General features: G+C 38.9%; 1 protein-coding gene across 1 annotated transcript; it reads left to right on the forward strand.

The window, feature by feature from the left end:
* Positions 1-1,683: 1,683 nt before the first annotated feature.
* On the forward strand, positions 1,684-21,632 carry LOC117294471 (protein Skeletor, isoforms B/C-like). Its single transcript, XM_033776893.1, has 15 exons — positions 1,684-2,103; positions 5,432-5,578; positions 6,697-6,772; positions 7,272-7,380; positions 7,865-8,030; positions 8,425-8,494; positions 10,959-11,157; positions 12,039-12,281; positions 13,031-13,166; positions 13,490-13,600; positions 14,042-14,218; positions 14,695-14,888; positions 15,260-15,287; positions 16,609-16,781; positions 17,316-21,632. The coding sequence occupies exons 1-15, from the start codon at positions 2,055-2,057 to the stop codon at positions 17,469-17,471; spliced, it is 2,034 nt and encodes a 677-aa protein (XP_033632784.1). The 5' UTR covers positions 1,684-2,054; the 3' UTR covers positions 17,472-21,632.
* The last annotated feature ends 948 nt before the right edge of the window (positions 21,633-22,580 follow it).

Raw genomic sequence — 22,580 nt, forward strand, 5'->3', positions numbered from 1 at the left:
GTAATAATGCTTAGTCGACTAAAAATATAGCACGTACACTGCTCCAATGACACACTTTTTTTTTATTGTGTTGAGCACATTTGGTATAATTCAGTTACACGGATTTGAGTGGTCTCCCCCCTCAACAATAATCACCGCTGCTAATAGCACAGGAGAAATCCGACTAAAAAGGCTTGTATGAAAGTGGTACCCTCTTTTAAAACAAACCCATAATCACAGCCACTAATAGCCGTGGAGTTTATCTGACTGAAAAGGAAGCTTCGAGGAAGTTCTGGTATACAGCAGATAAAAAAAAACCGCGCCAGTTGGTATGGACTTTAACGACAAAGTCAATTTCTGCAAATTGTATTGAAAATAAATATATTTAATGATTGGTTGCTATAACTGTTGAATGTTTTTTGCTTTGTTTCCAATGACGTGTACACGATTTTAGTCTAAGGCCCCATTCATCGTGATTTATTGAGCGTACGTCCAACGACGCATACAAAGTTGTCTGAGCACCAAATAAAGCGAGTTTTCGGAACATGCTGTGCAACATCTAATCTACTGTTTTTACCACCGCTTTTGGGAGTAACAGAGCGTCGGCCTCATGAATTTTTAGTTTATCGTCATATCAATTAATTCTCATGTAAACTTTCTGGTCAACATCCGCCACTAATGGTGCAGAGTTAAATGGAACAAATAAAGTTTCACAACAACGGGTTGCTGTTTGATGCGTTTAAAAAATGCTGGAAAGTTGGGTAGACCTACATGAGTGACTTAATTGTAATAAACACAAATGTAACAGATGCATGTATTAAAGCCTAATGTTTTTTATTTAACACGCGAAATTAAACCCCCTGTACAAAATGGTATATTATACACAATGCCATTTACCCCTCTGCGAAACATCAATGAGTCACTCTGGAATGTTATTAATGGGAGTCCGAGGTTGCCACCCACTTCAAACCTAAAGAGGTGGCTCTGTGTGCAGCCTACAGCTTCCCCCCCCCTTAGACCAACAGGTGGCCCATATCAAAACCATCACCAGAACCAAACGAGTGGTAAAAAGAATTTTCTTTTTACCTGAGAGGGTCTTTTCACTTGGTGTGTCCCAAATACATATGCATACAATAACAAACCTGGGAAAATTTTGAGTCAATTTGTCATTAAAGTTTCAAGAGAACTAAGGAAAAAACAGCATTGTTGCATTACTGTGTGTGCTTTCAGATGCCTATATATAATAAAATTGGAAACAAAAATTGCCTTAAAAACCACGTTACTTCAGAGGGAGCCGATTCTTACAATGCTCTTTATTACTCGTTGCCAAGTAAGGTTTTATGCTAGTAATTATTTTGAGTAATTTTAAAAATGATTTTGTTCAGTGCCTTCAACAAAACGACAACAAGTAGCCCTTTTTAGCTTTTACGCTAACACTTATTTTAAGTAATAGTGTCCCGTGCCTTTAAAAACATGCACTACTTTCCATGTCTTGACCTTATAGGGGGAGGGGATTGCCTTTTATTCTATGACCTGCTTATTCTCGCCTCCCAGCCGGGAAATACCAGACAGTAGTGACGAACAAAGGCACGTCACAGTTGAATGACTCCATAACCATCTCTACCATTGTCATGTGCCATTCCTCATTGCGCTTGGTAGCTATTGACGTATGTGGCTGCTGACGTACTTTCCTTCAGTACTATGATACCAGTCGGTGGTTGGATTTCCATTCTTTGGTTGTTGCAAACCACTGTGGTTTCTGTACTTTCTCTTTTTATTATGACGTAGAATCCGGTCCGTTGCGGGCGAAATTTGGTGTAGGCCTATTGTAAAAACATTTTGGTACATATTATGACGTAGAATCCGGTCCGTTGCGGGCCAAATTTGGTGTAGGCCTATTGTAAAAACATTTTGGCACATACGCTCACTCGCCCAATCGGCACAGTGTTGATCAAAGTGAACATCATCTCTACACTGTAAACCAACTGACAACACCACATACAACTGCATCTCGTTATAGATTTTGGCTTCGTGGACAGCGTATACTATCCTCCCGAGTGTTAACGGCCTTCTTAATGAGGATGGCGGTTTGGGCTGCATGTCTCTTGCTGGCAATACTTCAAGGTACGTGTACGTCTAAAAAAAACAAGTGGTTAAAAAAGTAAATATAAACATAAATGAGTAATAAATATATTATAAGTTTTCATCACATTGTATGGCAAAAGATGGCCAATTCTCATTATAGTTGGTTTCCAAAAAGGATAACGGAAAAGTTTCCGTATGGCGCCACCACGTTTTCATTCGAAATAAAATAATATAGTATCTAATTTACCTGATTGATATATCCCTTTTTGTAAAAATTAGTAAAAAAGTGGTAACTTTCCGCACCTCGCCACCACCTTTTCACAATTTTTTTTCAAATTAGATACTATATAATTTCATGTCCAATGAAAAAGTGGTGGTCGACGCCCTCCCTTTCCATTGCCAATTCTCTTACCATTTGCTCGTGGCCGAAATTGTACAGTTATTATTATTATTATTTTTTGCCTGTGGATTTTACAGAGAACTCGGGGAAGTACTGTATAGAACAGACTGATGTAAAAAAAACATCGTAGTAGAAGTAACAAAAACCATGCCTGGGAACCACACACTGTTCTTCTTGACATGACTATATTTAGTTAAAGCAGTCTGCAAACAAGTATCTTGTTTGCCTAGTAAAAGTACCTTTTAATACCAAAGGGGGAGGGGGACCAGGCTAATCTTCAATCTAGTCTCGGTTTGGTTGTTTTGATTTCAGAAAGATATTGTAAGTTGGTGGCCTGAAACATTCCGTGATATTAACCTGATGATGGACTGGAGAATGAACCTAATGAGGAGCAAATGACGCAGAAAATTACCTCAAAGCGCTGAAGTATTAGAGTTGTAAAGACAATACAACAGAACCAAATTTGCCATAGTTAGGAAAACATTGTCATTTTATAATTTTAAGCGCGCGAATTCACGAAATAAATTGTACAAAATAGTTAATTAGAGGCCACAAGGAACGATTTTCAACATTAGTTGTGTTTTTCACGGAATGCATAAACATGCTGGTTAATTAAAGGGAATGTTAGACTTTTCGTCTAGCAAAAGCACTCTTAAAAATTAATGGCAATTCAAACGTTTGGCACTGAAAGCCTACAGCAGCTTTCACTTCGTGAAAAAAATTCGTTTCGACCCTCTAGCAGAGTCTTTCTCGAAGGTTGACAACGTAACAAACATGAACAGGTAAACTAAGTGAAACATAAGCAGTGAAGTGGAAACATGAAATGGAGTTAGAAAGTATGAAGAAAAAAAAGCAAGGGGAATGCCTAAAAATTGAATAGGGGGGACAAAAGGGGGGGGGGTAAAGGGACAATATCAAGGGTGGGAAGAGGGGGGAAAGCTCTGAATGAGGCTAGCGAAAAAAAGTGAAAGGCCATATACATCTGAAAACAAGTATGTAAAAAACTTATGCTTAGAAAAGTGTCGAAAATCAAAGACTGTTTTAGAGTGTATAGGTACCATGAACTTTAAAGGGAAGGTACACGTTTGGGAATTGTCAAAGACCAGTCTTCTTACTTGGTTATCCCAACATAAGCATAAAGTAACAAACCTTGAGCTAAATTGGTCATCGAAGTTGCGAGAAAATGATGAGAGAAAAAACACCCTTGTTGGACGAATTTGTGTGCGTTCAGATAGAAACAAAAGACTTCTGGTTAGAAGTCTTTTACTATTTTAGTGAGAATTTACCTCTTTCTCAAAATCTATGCTACTTCAGAGTAAGCCGTTTCTCGCAATGTTTTATACTATCAACAGCTCCCCAATGCTCGTTACCAAGTCAGTTTTTAAGTTAATATTTGTTTTGAGTAATTACCAAACGTGTACCTTCCCTTTAATTAGCAAACATAAATTTAGTAAGTTCTCGAAATCAAGCCGGACTTGACCTCCGGGCGGATGTCTGGCTAAAGCAAGGACAGATACAGGTGCTCATCCATGACTGGATTGTTGGTGGAAGCTACCAAGGATAAAAGGCTTGAATATATTTGACCCTTTCCAAGGGCGGGAATCTCCAGCGCCACCACTTCATATCAAAGTAATGAGAGTTTCCCACCAAGGAGAGATTACGAAACTACGGGCCTTGTCACACGAGGCAACTTTTACTGCAAACTTTGAGGCAACCAACTGCAGTGCATAATATATAGATGGCCAAGCGGATAAGAGCACCAAACTCAAGCTCTATTGATTCTGTTCAGCAGAGTGTGGGTTCGAATCCCAGTCGTGACACTTGTGTCCCTGAGCAAGACACTTAACTATACATGTGTCATTGCTTCTCTTCACCCAGGGGGTAAATTATCACATGTGATGGCAGAGATGGTTCTTGTGATTGATTTAGCCGAGTAGCAAGTTATTAATGTTGCACAGGCTGCATACTCCCCAGGGTGCTGAGATGGTTTACGAAATGATTTAAGGCACATTGACCAGAGGTAATAGTGTCGGAGCGCTTTGGGAGACCCTTCGGAAAGAAAAGTGCTACATAAAAACTATTTATTATTAGCAAAACTGTATTATCCGTCACTGGGAAAATTAAAATGGCCTTAACAAAAACCTGTATGCAAAATACAATCATAATTAAAATGTTTTACACGGTTTTCCTATCGTGTCAGTTAGAGTATCGATACGGTACTTTTCTCGTAACCGCCACTCAATACCGCCCTTTTTTATTAAACAAGCATCACGTCAACCATATTAAAACGTAACCATGACAACAGTTTCCATAGCTCTACTCCACTAATGTTGTTGTCATGGAAACCACGTAGCGGTGGTGGTACAAATGGCTGATAGTGTTAAAATCGCTGTCTTTGAACAAACCTTGAGGTTTTTTCGTTGCGACACTCTTTCTTGCCAACTTCAAAAGCCGAGTTCCGATCAAGAAGCCCCTTCCATCATAAATGCTAGGTAAACCTTTGGCTTTTAGAACCGTTCGATTGTTTAATCCAGTTTAAGTGTCTTTGTACACATTTAAAATTAAAACCAGTGAACATTTCATTTTAATTTGTTGGAATGGTTCTTTGTTCTACTCTCTAATGTAAAAGAGTGAAAAACACCCCTCTTTACATTTCGAGCTGTCCCTCATATGGCTCTTTAAAAAGTGTGGTGGTTATTTCACTCCTTAAGAGGGGTTTCACTCCAGGAGTGAGTGAAAAATTACTCAAAAAGATGCAAACTTCAATCTAAAATAGTGGAAGACCACTCGAAAAAGAGATGTCATTCATAATATGGCTCTTCAAAGAGTGCCTTTTCACTCTTTTACATTAAGAGAGTACATCTTAGCAAAGCAAGCTTGTGTGGGTGAGAAGGCAGTGTTTTTTTTCTTTCAGTTAATCTTTGATGAAACTTACAGTCCTATTGATGATTATTTGTTAAATTTCAGCCTTTACGATATGTGATGCAGACCCGTACTATGGTGCACTCGTTGGTAGTTTATCGACCATTAATCACGGGGTGACCGGGACCGTATACGCCGTCGACTCTGACCGTCTGCTCATCCGGGGGTTCACGTACGATGGCACGGCACCAGGTAGGATCCAAGTCAAACAAAAAGTTTATTCATGTTGGTTATTGGTGTGGCATGACAGAGTCGTCTAAAGTGATATAAATTATTATTACGTAGGGTCCCTTGCCTTATTTAGCATGGTTGTCAAAAGGTAGCAATGTTTGACAAGATTTTTCAAGAGAACTTGGTAGTATAGAGAAAATGATTGTCCTTTCACACGAGGTACATTTTGTAAAGTTTTACAACCATGCTACAATTTAGCACGGGACCCTTGCTGTAGTGTCAAAGGGGCTTAATGATATAAATTATTATTACCGGTGTCCTTTGTCTAATTTTAGCATGGTTGTAAAACTGTAGCAATAATTGACAAGATTTTCCAAGAGAACTTGGACAATAATGTAAATTATTGTCCTTTCACACGAGGTACATTTTGTAAGATTTTACAACCATGCTACAATTTAGCAAGGGACCCTTGCTAAATTGCTTTCGTGTGAAAGTGGCTTAATGGTATTAATACCTGGGGTCCCTTGTCTAATTTTAACATATTTTTTGTTGTAAAAATGTAGCAATGTTTGCAAGAGATCCAAAAGAACTTGGACAGAGGGAAAAAATGTTGTCCATTCACGTGAGGTACAGTTTATATATATTTGTATATATTACTTTACAACCATGCTACAATCATGGAGCAATAAATCTAGGTCATTGCTCCATGCTACAATTTAGCAAGGGACCATTGCTTCTCGTGTAAAAGGGCCTTAATTAAAATGCAACAGGCTAATCTAGTGCATCAGACTGAATTACTAATGGTTGAATGGTTAATGGTTGAGTGTGTGCATGATGGGTTGGATTTCCGGTCATGACAATAATGTCCTTAAAGCGGCACATTGCCTGTAAATAATATGTCACCATTTTGGCAGTGCTCCTTGGAATTTGCAATATTTTAAAAATGATGAACACAGAAAATTATGTAAAACTCCATGATACGAAAATGCAATTTTTAAAGTGGAATTCTTGTTGAAACCATTCCATAAACCATATTAACAACACAATACATCTGGGACATTTAGTGCCAGGATCTTGATTAATCATTGCATATTGGAAACCAATAGAATAATTGTAAATTGTTTTGATTTTTCTACCAGATGCATTTTTATGGATTGGTGATACAGATCGACCCGATGCTAGTGGTACTATATTGCCAGTCGATCCTAATAATCCGTAAGTACTTAAGGGTGCATGATAATCGATACTCAACTGGAAATAATTATATACAGCCTTTCCTGATTTAAAGTCGTCGTTTGTGAAAAATACCACTTTTGTCGTCTAGAAATTGGCAAAAACACAATAATTGTGAAATAACTAAACGTTACATCTAATTTTACAGTGAGATACGATTGTTTGATGTGTTCATTAAAAACTAGAGGATGTGGTGAACTTATAATTACAACAAACGACGTGTCATAGTCTTTTGGCCCTTTCCGGGAAGTTTAATTACAAAGTTGTCCGGGAATTTTTTTAGCAAGGATAGCAACTCTAAAAAATGTCTGGTAAGTTGTGTCGTGACCCGTTTCCCCTGTGTACCAATAACAATGTGAGACTTTGGGGAGTTTAGGTGCCAACAGAATCACCAGTTAAACCCATTGTGCTAAGTCTAATGTCACCTACAGTCAATTATGTTACTGATTTTGTTTTCTCCATTTTGTTTTATGTGATGCAGGGATGTCAAATTAGGCTTGTACGGAGATGCAGAGATATCGGTCCGTCTCCCAGCGGGTAAAACAGTCTCTGACTACAAGTGGTTATCGGTGTGGTGTCGTCAATTTCGTGTAAGTATAGCAAAACCTGGGCCGGGCACAATTTTATCTGCTTCTTAAAAGCAATACAAATGAGCAGGATACCAGTAAAAAATTGTACACATGACATGGTAGTTTGGCTGGTAACCTTTTAAAGTTATTTTACGTACGTTACTCGTAATTTTTTACATTTCCCCGCAAATATTTCGTTATCAATATTTTACGGTAATTGTTTGACCCCTTGGCTGCCATGATCACCACACATTAACTACAGTTATTTACAATAGTCCTATAATTACAGTATGTCGCAAGGGTTGGTTCTTATATCCTCGTTCTCCTATTAATTTAAAAAAAGGTATCGTATTAAAACGGTTTTGAACGTTATTTAAAATTTTGTACGAAGTTAAATTAGTTCACCGATAATGTGATACAAAATTGTAGATTTTTGTTTTTGGTTTTTTTTCAAACTAACCCTAAAGTCAAACTTGTTAATATTTTATCCCCTTCTGCATTTTAGGCGAACTTCGGTAACCTAGCCATAGCCGACAGTTTTGTCAATCCAGCCGTCCACGACCTCGGTGCTCTACCGACGTTCGCCCACGCGGTTCGTGCGACCAGCGTCAAGGTACTAGACGCAAAGACGTTCCGTTTTGAAGGGCTGTATTACGATGGATATGGACCAGGTTGGTTGGGTCATTCTCGACTTTTGCTAAGGCTGTTGTTCGGATAATAATAAAAATTAATAATACTATCGAAGTCTTATAAATCACACGTATCTACCAAACAAGGTACTCAAGGCGAACTGAGTATATAAAAACTTAAGAAAGATAGGTTATTGCAGTGATGAATTCTGAGAACCAATTATTCAGCACCTTATAAGGGTTTACAGGGTGCTACGGCGCATACAGCAGCCACAGCCAGGAACACCCGGGCGAACCCCTTCTCTTTTCGATAAGTGGACTGGGTTCTTTACATGCGTTACATAACACATGGGACAAACGGCTTTACGTCCAATCCTATACGAATACAGCTAAGCCATCCCTTTTACTGTTATGATTGGGTTTTTTTTATTTCTAGATGCATATTTCTGGGCGGGACCCGGAAGTACTCCCACAACGAGCGGTATCAAGCTTGTATGGAAACCAGAGTAAGTTCCTTTAGATAATTTCGTGGTTTGCATTATACCTGAAGCAGATGACTCATTTTGTAGCCTGAACGCAATTTTTTAGTAGTGGAGAAATAAAATAATTGGCTGCCCATATAGTAATTGTTGAAAAACCTACATAATAGTTTCAGATTCAGAAGCAGGAGCTTGTAGAAAACAGCCAAACAAACAAACAAACAGACAAACAACTACCAAAACAAACAGACAGCCACTTAAATATTATTCATAAATACCTGAGACAGTTTCGCTATTCCTATTGGTATAGAGCGCGTCACGTGGGTGTGTATAAACCTTTGTTTATGACCAGTAAACAAATGTTGAAACATGGGCGTGACACGCGAGCTTGCACCTGTTATTATAAGACAGTTTCTGCATTCCTATTGGTCGAGAGCACCGGCTGAAATGGTCTGGTTCCCAGACCCAAAAATCTCCGACTAGGCTCTGTCGAATTTAGGGTCCAGTATCACCCAAAATCACGTGAAATTTCGAAGTTATCCGAAATGTTCCGAACGTGTTGTCGTCAACATTCGGACAGTATCGTTGATGTTCGGTATGGAATCATAATGTCAGTCCCGTCGGCCGTAGATCCAGGAGTTTTTATGCCAGCTATTGTTATTAAAAGCCAATGCAGGCGTTGTGCCTAAATAAAGCGTTTGCAAAACGATGCGACAAGTTCAAAATATATAAACCTGGGAAATCGCTCCGGGATCTGGTAAGTTTTTGTCCTTTTTCTTCAAAAGTATTGTCTCAAAGGTGTTTTGACTTGAGTGTTCATTTAGACATTGATTGAGGATTAGTTGTCATGATTTTTGAAAGTGGTAAAAATGGGGGAAATCAGGTGACAAGCTGTCAAAATTATACGTATTGAACCAGATTGTCATTTGCCGATCAAAATAATCTCGTAACCGGCCTGGCGGCCGTCGGGAGGAGGGTTACGTTGTCGCAACTAGTGCAGACATGGTTTCCCTGGGGATGACCCCCGACCCTGACAAGTTGCGTCATGCTCTATTGTTAACCGTGGGTGATACCTGACCTAAGATTTGTAGCAAGAGACGTCAAGGAATCTTTGGTCAGGGGACCAGACTACGGCTGAAACAGTTGTGCCACATCACGCGATACGCGCGACGCGCACAGCATTACCCGAGGGCGGCGGAGGGCTTTACCATTTCATAGCTGGAGGGGTGTTGTGTTGAAAGAAATCATTGAACAATTATAATTTTTGCATTTATTTTACATTTTGACCAAAAAGTGTTGATGTTTTTGACCGAAAAGGTATTTATGAATGGGAATCAAAGTGTGTTTATTCGGTTTGCAACTAGTGGTTTTAACCCGCCGAGGCCTGGTTTCTTTTACCTCGACTTCGTCTCGGTAAAATTATCAAGAACCAGGCCTCGTTGGGATTAAACCACTAGTTGGAAACCTCTTCACCACACATTATATCATACAGACGATCTGGGGAACCTCTGATGGTCGCCCTTCCACTGCATCCCGGTCCAGCATCAGCCTCCTAAAGCTCAGTTGTTTCTTGTTGTGTTGCGTCCATCTCCAGCTGATCTACGATAGTAATTTAAGTCTCCTCCTGCCCTTGCTCTTGTTTCCATCGATGTTAATACTGCTCGCCATTTATGTCATAGTTTAGAAGAAACTAATATACATATAATGAATGTTTATGAGTGCAATGGTGCAAATATGTTCATGAGTTGAAAGATGGAATGTTCTATTCAACGAGGCGGAGCCGAGTTGAATGGAACATTCCAGCTTTCAACGAATTCGGATGGAACGAAAAAGCACGGTGAGTGACTCGGCGTGTATTGGTACTTTTATTTGCTATCACGTGACGGACAATCCTCCAGTCAAATGGCAATGATCTGCTTGGGTGTTATATAATACTAAATAGTAAACTTGCGAGTACAACCATGTGTACTATCTCGATCTTTTGAATGAGTGTTGGCTCTGAATAGAGCCGTTGTGGTCTTGACGTTTCGATTAGTATACTCTGCTCATCTACTCCACTACCTTCACACAATGCAAAGCTTCAAACGCCATTTGAATTCATAGTTAACGAATCGTTGATATGTTAAGTTTTATGCTTCGTTCACACAGCTTATATGCGGCAACCAGAGGACTGGACAGACAGACAGACAAACAGACAAACAGACAGACAGACAAAAACGCAAACAGTAGGAGAGACAAACATTGGGCGTGACAAGTAGCTACAATCTGCCTGACAAATAATATACATTTATCATTAATTTTGTCTCCATCTTGGTCATGTTCCTTGTACAAAATAACAATAATGAATGATAATAATAATTTTGAAAACAGGAACCAGACTATTATTTTCTTCCAGCGTCGCTTTGGTTACATTGATATCAATGGGGAAATTAAAAAGGATTTGAGTTGTATTATCGTTGAATTGTATTGCTGTTTCTGCCACACATCACAGCTTACCAGCTACCGGCAACAACCAGAGAATCGGACAGGCTTTTACTGGACAAGATATTGAGGTCACCATGCCGGAAGGCATGACCGTGTTTGACATCAATAACATCGGTATGTGGTGCGTCCTGGCCAGGCAGAACTTCGGCCACATCTCATTTACGTCGAGCGCCCTCAATGTGCCCGCTGTCGTCCCCGAAGTTATGGTAAATATCGATGCGGTTATTAGACTCGTCGTTGTTCTCATGTATAACTAGATTCATTCATTCATTGTTGGTTTGTTAACTAAAAATATCACATGAGAGCAAAGGGCTGAATTGTGGACACACATCAACAATTAAAACCTATACAGCTTTTTTTCAGAACCACCCCAACTCAATAAGAGATTATCATTACATGGTGTTACCGCAAACCTTACTTTTATGACAACCATCGAGTTAAAAAAAAAGAGAAAAAAAGAAGCTAATTATAAAATGGCCTATGAAATGCAGAAAATTCATAAAAACCGTACAGACAAATAAAATAGGTGAGCAAGACACCAGTCACACATTGTACTTGTGACACGGTAGTTTTGCTGGTAATCTTATTCTGGTAAGCATAATTTATCTTGCTTAGCTACTTTCTATGCTTAACATCTCCATGAGCGTACAAACGGTACGCGGGGGGGGGGGGATTAATGCACGCCGTACCTTTAACAAACAATTAATGTTGATATTAATTTTACGCAACTCTCCTGAAAAAATTGCTCTGTGATTTTCACTTGACGATTTGCATTGTATGAAGCTGAAACTTCTACGGTAAATATACAGCTTCATTCACACTAGATGTGGGTTAATGTCATGGCCAAAAATTTGATCTACAAAATTTACAAAAACCCTTTAAACCACATGCACTTGTGAAAATGTTGGTAATTGTGAACGGCCCCTAAGCAGCACTGTTTTTTCATAACCACCCCAACTCATTTAGAGAATGTCATTACATGGTGGTACCACAAAGCTATACTATATCGTATTTCCACCATGCAAATTTTCAAATTCATCCCACATAGGCTAATGATGTTATTTTGTTTTTTTTCTCTCTCCAAAAGCCTGCATCGTTCCAATGCGAAGTACTGTCCGATAACGAGTTTCAAGTTAAATGGAGAGTCGACGGCACCGACCTCGAAGTAGAACTCGCAGGTCGAGTTGACCCCGGGAACTACATGGCATTCGGCCTGAGCGGCTCTGACTCTCAGACCTTAATGGAGGGATCGGACGTAGTGGTCGGGTGGATGGACATCGCGTCGATGAGCCCCAGGGCCGTGGACTACAGGCTTCAATCCAAAGCACAGGTAGATATAGATATACAAACAATATTGTATTAAAAAAACTGTCCTCCCAGCATAAATGCTGAATTAAATAATTTTGAATTTTAAAAAGTTAGGTTAAACAAGAGGACAATATTAATTACATTTGCTCATACCATTTAAGCCACTCGCTTTATAACATGCTTATTTTTGTAATGTTTTAATGTAAATTGGGCTTTACTAACAAAGCAGTTGCTGGCAGCGTAATCACTTTATTATTTCAACCATATACTTAAACTGACAAACCTGTAGAAGTTTGAGATCGATTGGCCATCTGGGTCATGAGAGAATAGTGAAAAACCGACTACAAATTTTGCATTGCATCGATGCCAAAATAAAAATGAATACAACGCTCACTGAGCGATAAACTCCATACGCGAAGTTAGATTATTTATTTCCCATCAAATATGACATTTCAGACAGAAATATTTCAAGGGATGTTTTCTACTATCATCATCATTAGACCGTGTAAGTTTTATGTAAATCTGTGATCTTCACGATTTTTGTTTCTTACCAATTCTGTAACGTTCCTTTAAAGCCAGGTTCATACTTCATTTAATGATTATGAAAATTTGATATAGTTTTTATATTTGATAAAGTTTTTACAAGCAACGGGAGAACTGTATTTAGCGCTGATTTTTATGTGTTTTGTTCACAATTTTTACAGAGTCTCTGTTGTCAGGGGTTTCTGGAAATTTCGTTTAAAAATAGTCTGTTTTTCCCTTTATTTTTAGTGTTCCACCAACGATGGTAGAGGGGCATGCCCTGACGACATCGCAGCTGTTGGCGGGACAAACAACGCAGTGGTAGGCAACTTAGTCTCGGTGAATGGTATTGTGCGTCTATCTTACACAAGACCTCTCAATACAGGTACGCTTTAACATAGCACTAAGTCCACAGACTTACAAATTACACCGTTTGAAGTTAATGATAGTAGAGATTTTGTTCGCTTCACTTAAAATATTACTTGCGTAGGGGTTGTAGTTTTTGAGAAATGAGTAAAACAATGTCACGAAAAATACGTTTTACATGCTTAAATAATGTTCGTCTCCTGATAAGAACATGTTTTATAGTATCAACAGCTCTCCATTGCTCGCTACCGAGTATAAGTTTTTATGCTAACAATTATTTTGAGTAGGTACAAATAGTGCCCAGTGCCTTTAAAATAATAAGTTTTATTCTAAATTTCCCAGGTGACAGCGTTGATCAAGTGATTCCCACTGATCGTGAAGTGTACATATCCTGGGCGTTGGGACCAATCAACCCTGACGGACGAGTAGCCAAACACACAAGCGTACCAAGAGGTAGGCCCTTAGTGTAGTGAAAATTAGTATACGTTTTTCCTTCCATTTTTTTTTATTTATCTTTTTTTTATGCAATTCGCCAGATGCACAAGGCCCGAATGCCACTCTAGGTGTGCTACAATCAACTATCCAGGGGCCGTTATAACACCTACTCCTGGGGCCGTTATAACACCTACTCCAGGGGCCGTTATAACACCTATTCCGGGGGCCGTTATAACGCCTGCTCCTGGGGCTGAAGCAGGGCTACCCCCTTTTAAGTCCATATACGGATGTAGGCTTGGGTATCATCCATCAAAAGCATGGCTGGTAGAGCAGAAAGCACTACCTCCCAACTTTTACAAAACAATCATGCTTAAGGACACATGTGTCACGATCTGGACTCGAACCCACACTCTACTGATTATACCAGAGCTGAATTTCTTGTTACCCCTACCCCCACAGCGGATCTGAAACTAAACTTCGGTCGCCAGGGCGTCACCACTTGTCCAGAGTTCACCAGGCCAGCCGGCACTGACAGCTCCATGACGTCATGGACACCGTCTCGCATAGAGGGCGTTACATCATTCACCGTACAGATCGGGCAATCTGGTGGAGAACGTGGCTACACTGGCATTACAGGTGGGATTAGAAAGCTAACAGACCATCAAAGGCAGTTGTCTGAAAAGATTATTGTAGTTTCATTTTTAAATCTCTCTGATGATAAATTTCAAATCAGCATGTCATCTAGCCTAAACTTTCTGACGTCATACTTCGAGAATCGCGAATAACGCCAGAGAGTGGCCTCTAGCCTATGGTCAATCCCCGTCCACAATCACCTTTCACCTACAATCATATGCAGACTACCGAAAGTGCAGCGGACCAATCAACACGCAGATATAGAAAGCATACGTCACTGCACGTTTATCCAATGAAATCATTTTGTAAAATGAAACCACTAGTTCTTATACAATGTCCCTTACAGGTAGCGGCACACCCTCTTAAATACAAAAATTAAAAAATATTCAAACAGGAATAATTCAAACAGGAATAAGATACAAATGACTTGCGAAAAGCTTTATGTTTCATAAACAAAACATTTTCCCCTCAAACTTCAGGGATAGTTGGCTGGGGTATCGCTTGGTACGTCAACGAACTTCTGATTCCCGAGATCACAGTCCAACGTGGTACCACCTATACCTTTCAAATCTACGGTGGAAACGACCCTCAATTGTCGGCCCAATACCACCCATTCTACATCACTGACGACTCGGAAGGAGGCTACGCACAGAAAACGGCAAATGAGCAAAACGTAAGACGTGAAACATTGTTATATCATCAATGTAAGGCAATTTTGTCACACAAACCTTTTTTTAACTTGAGGCAAACAATTGGTCATAATTATTTTGGCAAACTGCGAAATTTCTTGTGTCATTGCACAATTTCAACTGAGCATGACTGTACTTGCAATCTGGATACATTTTGTAACTTTGAGGTTCGCTACAGATAAAATTTTGGAATGTAAAGGAACGTTTCACATGGCAATATTATTTATTTATACAATTTTTTCCTCAACACCTCCAAAAATGGAAAAGATAAAAATGATAAAAGTACATCAAATTTACAGTAAAAGGTACATAAACAAAATTAAAATTGTATAATTATTGTTGTTTATCTTTTTAGAACGTGGACATATATGCTGGGATGGAAGGTAAGTTGAACTGGGAGTCGATGAAGCAGGAATTAAAATATATCGTAATACATTTTACCCATTCAGCAATTAATTGGATATTATCTAGTTATAGTCCAAAATCTACAATATCAAGACTAAAAAACTTCTTTAGCAATTTCCATACACTGCGACCACATTACATGGGCCAACACTAGGTCTTTTTCATGAATAACTCGAGGATTTTTAAAAATGAATGTAATTTTCCAAGGAGAACGGTAACTCATTCCACCAAGGAAGTATAACATTACTTTGAAGCTTCGAAATAATTGTTTGTTCTTTGTCTAGACGGCACAATGTGCTCTCTGTCATTATTTGCGATCAAACTGTTTTTCCCGGAAACGTAGGTTTTCTTTTCCGAAAGCATGACCTCAAAATAGTTTTGAGACAATCCACCGATAGGAAATAAATCTTTACTCCAGTGTTGTAGGTCTCGAGTCTTGGACATGCTGGTCTTGGTCTTGGTCTCGGGCGTACCGATCCTGACTATGACACTGCTTTAAATAATGTACAATTTTATACTATCTTATAGTGTCTTGGTATGTTGGTGTTTGGTATGAGTATAATTGTATTGTTGTATTCACATTCTGCTTGTGTTCTACGGGCAAAAATACAATGTTAAATGTACACCAAAAAGAACTTCATGTATACTTTACAATTTGTTTTGTGTTATGTTTTGTAATATGTGTTGTTTTGTTATGTTTACGTTTTGTATTTTATGCTTTGTATTATTTTTATGTTTTAAAAGTACAAGATATACGTAAAAGAATAACATGTTCCCGCCACAACCAATAATAAGCTCAATATAAATATATAAAAATAAAAGCATAAAGGTTGTCACCCAAACGTTAAAACATTAATGCCGAATACAAACGGTTTATCCACCATTCAAATAATAATAATTACATCATTTTTAATCTCCGTTTTAATTTTCTTTGATTGTGGTTATTCTTATTGTAAATTTAATTGCTCATTTAAAAAATAATTGTATTGCTGTTTCTTGTATTCATTTGTATGAATAACGCGTTTATGTATGTGTTTGTATTCTTTCTTGTATCTATTAAATATTTTGTTGTTTAGCACATTTTAACAAAATTATGTTGGAATTTGCGCTATATAAATTAAAAAATTATTAATATTATGATTTAAACCTTAAAATGATTTTCTTCTGAAAAAAAATCCATTAGCACTTTTGAAACCTTAGTCTTCCTTCAGTTGTTTTGTAAAGGCTTACCTTTTGTTTTCTCATTATATAATCCCCATAAATCCAAGTCATAACAAATGCTTTTGTGTTCAATCACAGTTGGTCCGTACTGCGAGTGGCGCCCCAAGACCATCGGAACGTCCCCGGATAACTACGACAGCTTCGCAGCCTTCAAAGATACATTGGAACTCCATTGCGTCAACCCATCGGCCTCTGCTGGAGTGTTAACTTGGACACCAGACGGTACCACACCGGACTTGGTGTACTACCAGGTGAGGAACCGTGGTCAAGTGGTTTGACTGCAGGATTGCAATCGCAAGGTTGTGGGTTCGAATCCCCCAGTCAAAATGTTTGACTCCCATAAATGGCCGACCGTGTTAGTTCGCAACGTAAAAGGAAAACCACGCAATTTCGAGACACATTTGTGTGGATCATTGTATTCTACTTTTAAAACATCTTTCTAACCATATGCATTTTATAACAGACTTATAACAGACGCTTTTTAAAGACCAACTCGACCTATCCAAGGCAACGTGTTCCTTTAAAGCCACGTTGAATACATCTAGTCCAAACTTATCAAATGTTTATGTCGTGTTTTCTCTTGTACATATTGTGCCTTTGTATGTTGTTTTGTCTGGATTGCCTTTAGATAGCGATTGTTTTCGTTTTGTTGGTTATCTGCAGGCTTGATGTTCTCTGTAGTCTTACTTTTTATAGTGTTATTTCTCTGCATGTAATGTTTGTGTGTTGCCTGCTGGAAATAAATAAATACAATAAATTTTCTTTTCTCATTTTCTTTGAATTAGTGTTACACGCACAGATTTTTGGGATGGAAGATTCGCGTCGTGGATGACCCCAGTATCACGATGCCTGACGGAGAAGCCACAGGAGAAGCCACTGCGCCTTTGGTGTCCGTCGTCGCCATTTTGTTTACGACGATGTTCGCAGTAATTTTGTTTTAAAATGTTCCACACAAAATTTCTCTGCACACATTTATTCTTAAATACATTCTCAAAAAAGAGGTTTCTTTATCTGGTTTGTACTAAAACAGTTCTTTGAGTCATTGGTGTTTTTTAATCAGTTATTTATAACACAATCAAATTTGGCAGGTTGGTTACAGCTGTTATAATTCCCGAGAAAAAAATTTCCCAGATTTTGTATATATATTGTTTTAGCACATTTGTTATAATATCTTTGTTTTCCTAATGGGAGACTTTCGAACGCCAGGTGGCAGCAGACTTATTAGGTAAATTTCCAATGTTAACGTAGTTCTGAGCATGCGCACATTGTTGAGTTTGCGAGAAATGTGTAGGCTTAGCTGAAATATTAACAAAACGCACAAGTCAGAAATTGTTGATATCTATATTTTTTTAATTTGTTTTTGCAAACAACTAACTTCGCAATAATGCCAATAACAGATCGAAGGAAACTAAAATATTTTTGTTAAGATGTAATAGGAAAAACACCCCAGGGGGAAAACGCATGCAATCGGGTAGAGGCTGAGAACCAAATCCACACACTCTGTAGCTGAGGTTGGATTCGAAGCGGGGTCCACTGGTATGGTAAGAAAGAACCAGCCTGTATGTAAAATAAAGAAATGTAATTTGTATCTCTGTCTGGCGCACAAATTAATATGAGCGTATCATAGACCAGCTTTGAAATAATTTCGAATTAATGATAAATGTTTTGATGTCTGTGTATGACGTTTAAACTCCAGTGTAGACTATATTTATCTAAACTCTAAAGTTTCAAAAGAATTTTATTAGTGTTAACCTATTTGTGACACCTCAACTGTATACATATCGATTTTTTTGCTATTTACTAAGTAAAGTTAATGTTTATTTTGAATATGAATATTTTAGTTTTAATTGTTTGAAAAATCTTACTAGCTCTTTGCGATTGTACATATAAAGTGGTTTGGTTATTTGTTTTGTATTGCACGCTTACTCCGATCCTCAAGGCTATTCTATTGTAAACTTTTTAAAATGTGCGACTTCGAATTTCAATACATGATAAAATAATAAACAAATACAGTACTCCATCAGTACTCCTTGTCCTGCACTTCAACGCAACGCGATGCTGAAATCTAGCTGTAATCATAGCTGTGGCAGGTAGTCAATATAAACGGTCTAAATTTATTCCAATGATTGGTCGATACGGTAATAGTTTCGAAGTCAAGGTCGGATCCCTTAAAACATGCAGATTCTTGAAAATTATCGATGTTGACATTATCCACAGCTAAACTCGCACGGTTCGATCATGACCTACCTAATGTGCCAGAGATCAATGGTTGCATAAATGTTATTATGGCACGGTCTCTTGAGGTCGCCCTATTTTTTGTTTAATCGAGTTTGTTTGAATGTTGTCAGGTTAAACGTGTTTCACGGTATAGGATGAAATGGTCGAATATTATAGGCTAAATAGGCTTTAGCGAGAACATCGAAGAGCTTTCAATTATTTGAACCTTATAGCTACCACCTATTTTTAGTGCGTATAATGAACTTTGCCTTTCGAACATTACTGCAGTCTCAGTTCAAATCGTGTGTATACTGGAATATTTCTTTGAGATGCGGGACGGTGTCCCAGTGAATTCTGCCCCCGCCCCATCTCCTGTGATTTTAACCCCCCCCCCGCCCTCCTTTGAATCCTCATTCAACCCTTGTTAATTTCCCATAATGGGGGAAAGAATCTCCATTCTCCGGCGGACAGAATTCCCTGGGACACCGGCAAAAAATGTTCAAACACTTTCCCCTGACCCCTAAAGCTGTCTGGATGACCCAAGGTCAAAATGTCCCACTACAAGCGACAACCATTTGAGTCCCTGTAAATCAGTGTATTGTGTGTGTACGTGCAAAATATATAGTGTCAGAATTCAAAAGCATAAGGTGAGAGAAATTAGGGCGAGAGGAGATAAGTTTATCCGACGATATCAAATCGCCAGTCGTAATCTAAGCAATCAGGATCAGCTGAAGCTGTTCCCCCACGAAGGGCCTTCTGGTCGATTGCGTACACTATCTGGTTACTAACAAATGTATTAGTCACGGAAATTATTAGGTCATGTTTTTTTTATTCACTTGTTTTAGAATACAACTTTATCCAAATTATTGATATTGAAGAAGTCGTGTTCCAACAACAATTTCTCTCTGGGCAAATTGTATTGTTTTTATGCTTTCCATGTGGTGTGCAATGGCCGAGCGGATGAGAGCGTCCGGGCTGAACTTGGTGTTTCTGATCAGCAGAGTGTGGGTTCGAGTCCCGGTCGTGACACTATCCTCTGTCATTAAATTAGTAGGCAAGGCACTTAACCATTATTGCTGCGTCTTCGGATGGGACGTAGACGCAGCAATGTAATTGTTGGTCCCGTGTGTTGTACAAAGCACGCAAAAGAACCCATGTGCATGCTTATCGTACAGAGAATAGAAGGGTTTTCACCCCTGTTCCTGGTTTGATCGGCAGCAAATTGATCCACAGTACCTTGTAGGCCTATTGCATTGTGCTATATGATAGGTATCATACTTCAGAACGTAGCTCCACATTATATGCAGGAAGAAAATACAGAAGACTTTGAGACGCCCATCGGGTGCGATAAAGCACTAAATCGGGGTTAAATGATTGACTTATTAACTAAGGATTTATCAGTCAGAAAGACATACCTTTTATAACCAAAATATACTGTAAAACTTTATCTAAACTTTTTATTTTCTGTTGATTTTTTAACAAATTGATCTATACAGAGTCAACTAAAAATCCATTTCAAAAACTTGTAGCAACATTTTGTACTGTGTATTAGTAGTCCAGACAGTTTGACTTGCTAGGTGGTCGTTCGTATCCTAACAATATTATAAAGACTTCTATAACACAGACAGGAAAGTGAATATAACACCACAAACAGAAGAAATCTGTTAGAATTACCGGGCCCCTGTGACTTGAACTCTAGATAATGAGTAAAATGGCTAAACCGCGGCACCTCGTAACCAACACAAGGCGAGCCAGATTAACCGGTAAACTGAAACAGTTTGCCGTTACTTGTGACCAAATTAAGGGGGAAATTACTGCTGTTACGAGTTTTCTTCCATGGGTGGCGTGAAGTCACCACCGTGATTTGGCCATTTCATAGTACCGTTCACACCGGCCGCCGCCAGGGGCATGATTCGTTACTCTGAGGTCCTCGGCGATCGGAGTGGTCATTTGCAGGTGAATTGATTTTGAACGCAAATGGGAGCCAGCGGGTAGTTGACCTATATAGAAAGAGGTTTTGGATACGGGACTAACTTTAAAGGGAAACGTTTGTTGTGAGTAACTTTTTGTGTGTGTGAGGAAACACTTTTTGTTTTAATCCACGTTATGCCCTTATACTATTACCATTTGAGTGTCATTCTCCTGCGTTAGATATTTTCCACAGTGAACGTTGTTTATGGCAAAGCCTGCGAACAAAAGAATCCAAATTTATGGATTGTTTTTAATTCACATGTCTTTCTTTGGTGACTGCTCTTATATTCTGACAACCCTGTGTGCCAAACCTAATGAAAGTGTTAGAGCTATAGAATTAGGACATTACATCACTGACGTTATCCCGGAACAAGGGTATCGGAACATGGGTGTCGGAACATAGGGGTGTGACCCTTTCCTTTTCTAACAGTCTCGAAAGACATTTGTCAAACTTTGTTTGTGAAGTCGCTCCTTTTGATGCCATAATGTCTTGATTTGATTTCCGTTGTGTGTATAATTGTGTTGCCACGGCACCTCCAGGATGTTATTCTTACGGTATCGCAACACAACGTTTTGAATGACCAAAGATTGCCAGCTATAGTTTCATGCCCTTCTCTGAAATTGAAAGTTCAACATCGTTTAGAAAGAGGGAGGGAAAAACACTCCTAAAGTTGCTTTTGGGGAAATATAATGATTTGTTTGTCTTTCTATCGGCAATAACACCAGAATGTCTTGACTCACTCTGAGGTATCGCCTTAAGCTCCGTCGGCTTGGTAATCCGGCTGTCCTGCTGCTCCTACAGTGACGCATGGCATCCAAGTCAACCCCTCTTACCGCAATTTGTACACCAGTGTTGTTGGACGTGATCCAAGTTCCTATTAAATCGAAACTTTTGCGGTGAACCGGTAACTGAACCTCAATGTTTTAGAGCCTCTTTTTGTTTGTCTGTTTGTTTTGTTTTGTTTTCTCGGATGTTATGAGTTGACACTGATCGAATCACTGACGTTAAAACCATATCAAGAAATTGTCGCTAGGCTGAAACATATAACAAAATGTGCAGTTACCGTGACTCACTTTTCAAATACTTGTTAATAATTCTGTTTGACTATGCAGTCTATGCCATAACTTGTTTAAAAAGATAATCTGACAAGAGTATACGTTAAATAATTGTCCGTATCGCATAATTATTATAACTAAAAATAAGTTTTGAAAACATGTGAAAATATCACAACAAAGCTCGTAAAATTTAACTCGGACTGTAAAGTCAAGATTTAAGGGGGGTGGCGGGGGTTGTCACGAAAATCAGTAAAGGCGCGTGCCCCGTGCCCCTTCTTCTACAGTTGCTTGTGCCACTGTGATTTGGTGCCCTGTTTCTGAGTGCTTTTGTAAACAATTAAATATGTTGTACCATTTTCAGTAAACTGTTAGAAGATAGTGAGAAAATTTCAAAGCTTTCGAAGTGAGCCATCATGTCTTTATTATCCCTTTAAGGTGAAATGAACCATTTCCTGGTCGCGGGTCTCACCTGTGGGAGAGGAACCCAGGTGGTCCTCTGAGGGTGGCGCGTCAATTGTACCTGCCAGTCTTTCTGGGCACGATGGGGGTGGGACTGGGTACACAAGGCCTTACAAGGGTGTCAATTGGGTGCAGTAATTGGGGTATAGTTACTACGGTCGGCCTTCCTTCACCCCTGTACGTGGGATATATTTTGGGGCTGTAAAATATCTTGGATGTAGCATGTTAGTATTGGTGTCAGTCTCCTTCTAAACAACAATGAAGCTTTGATAAGTTTTCGGGAAAACCGTACTGACAATCTCTACTTGTGTTAGTTTTTTGGAGTGGTTCTGAAAAGAAAGGAGGTT

This window comes from Asterias rubens, chromosome 9 (genome assembly GCF_902459465.1).
Source record: "Asterias rubens chromosome 9, eAstRub1.3, whole genome shotgun sequence".
Lineage (NCBI taxonomy): Eukaryota > Metazoa > Echinodermata > Asteroidea > Forcipulatida > Asteriidae > Asterias > Asterias rubens.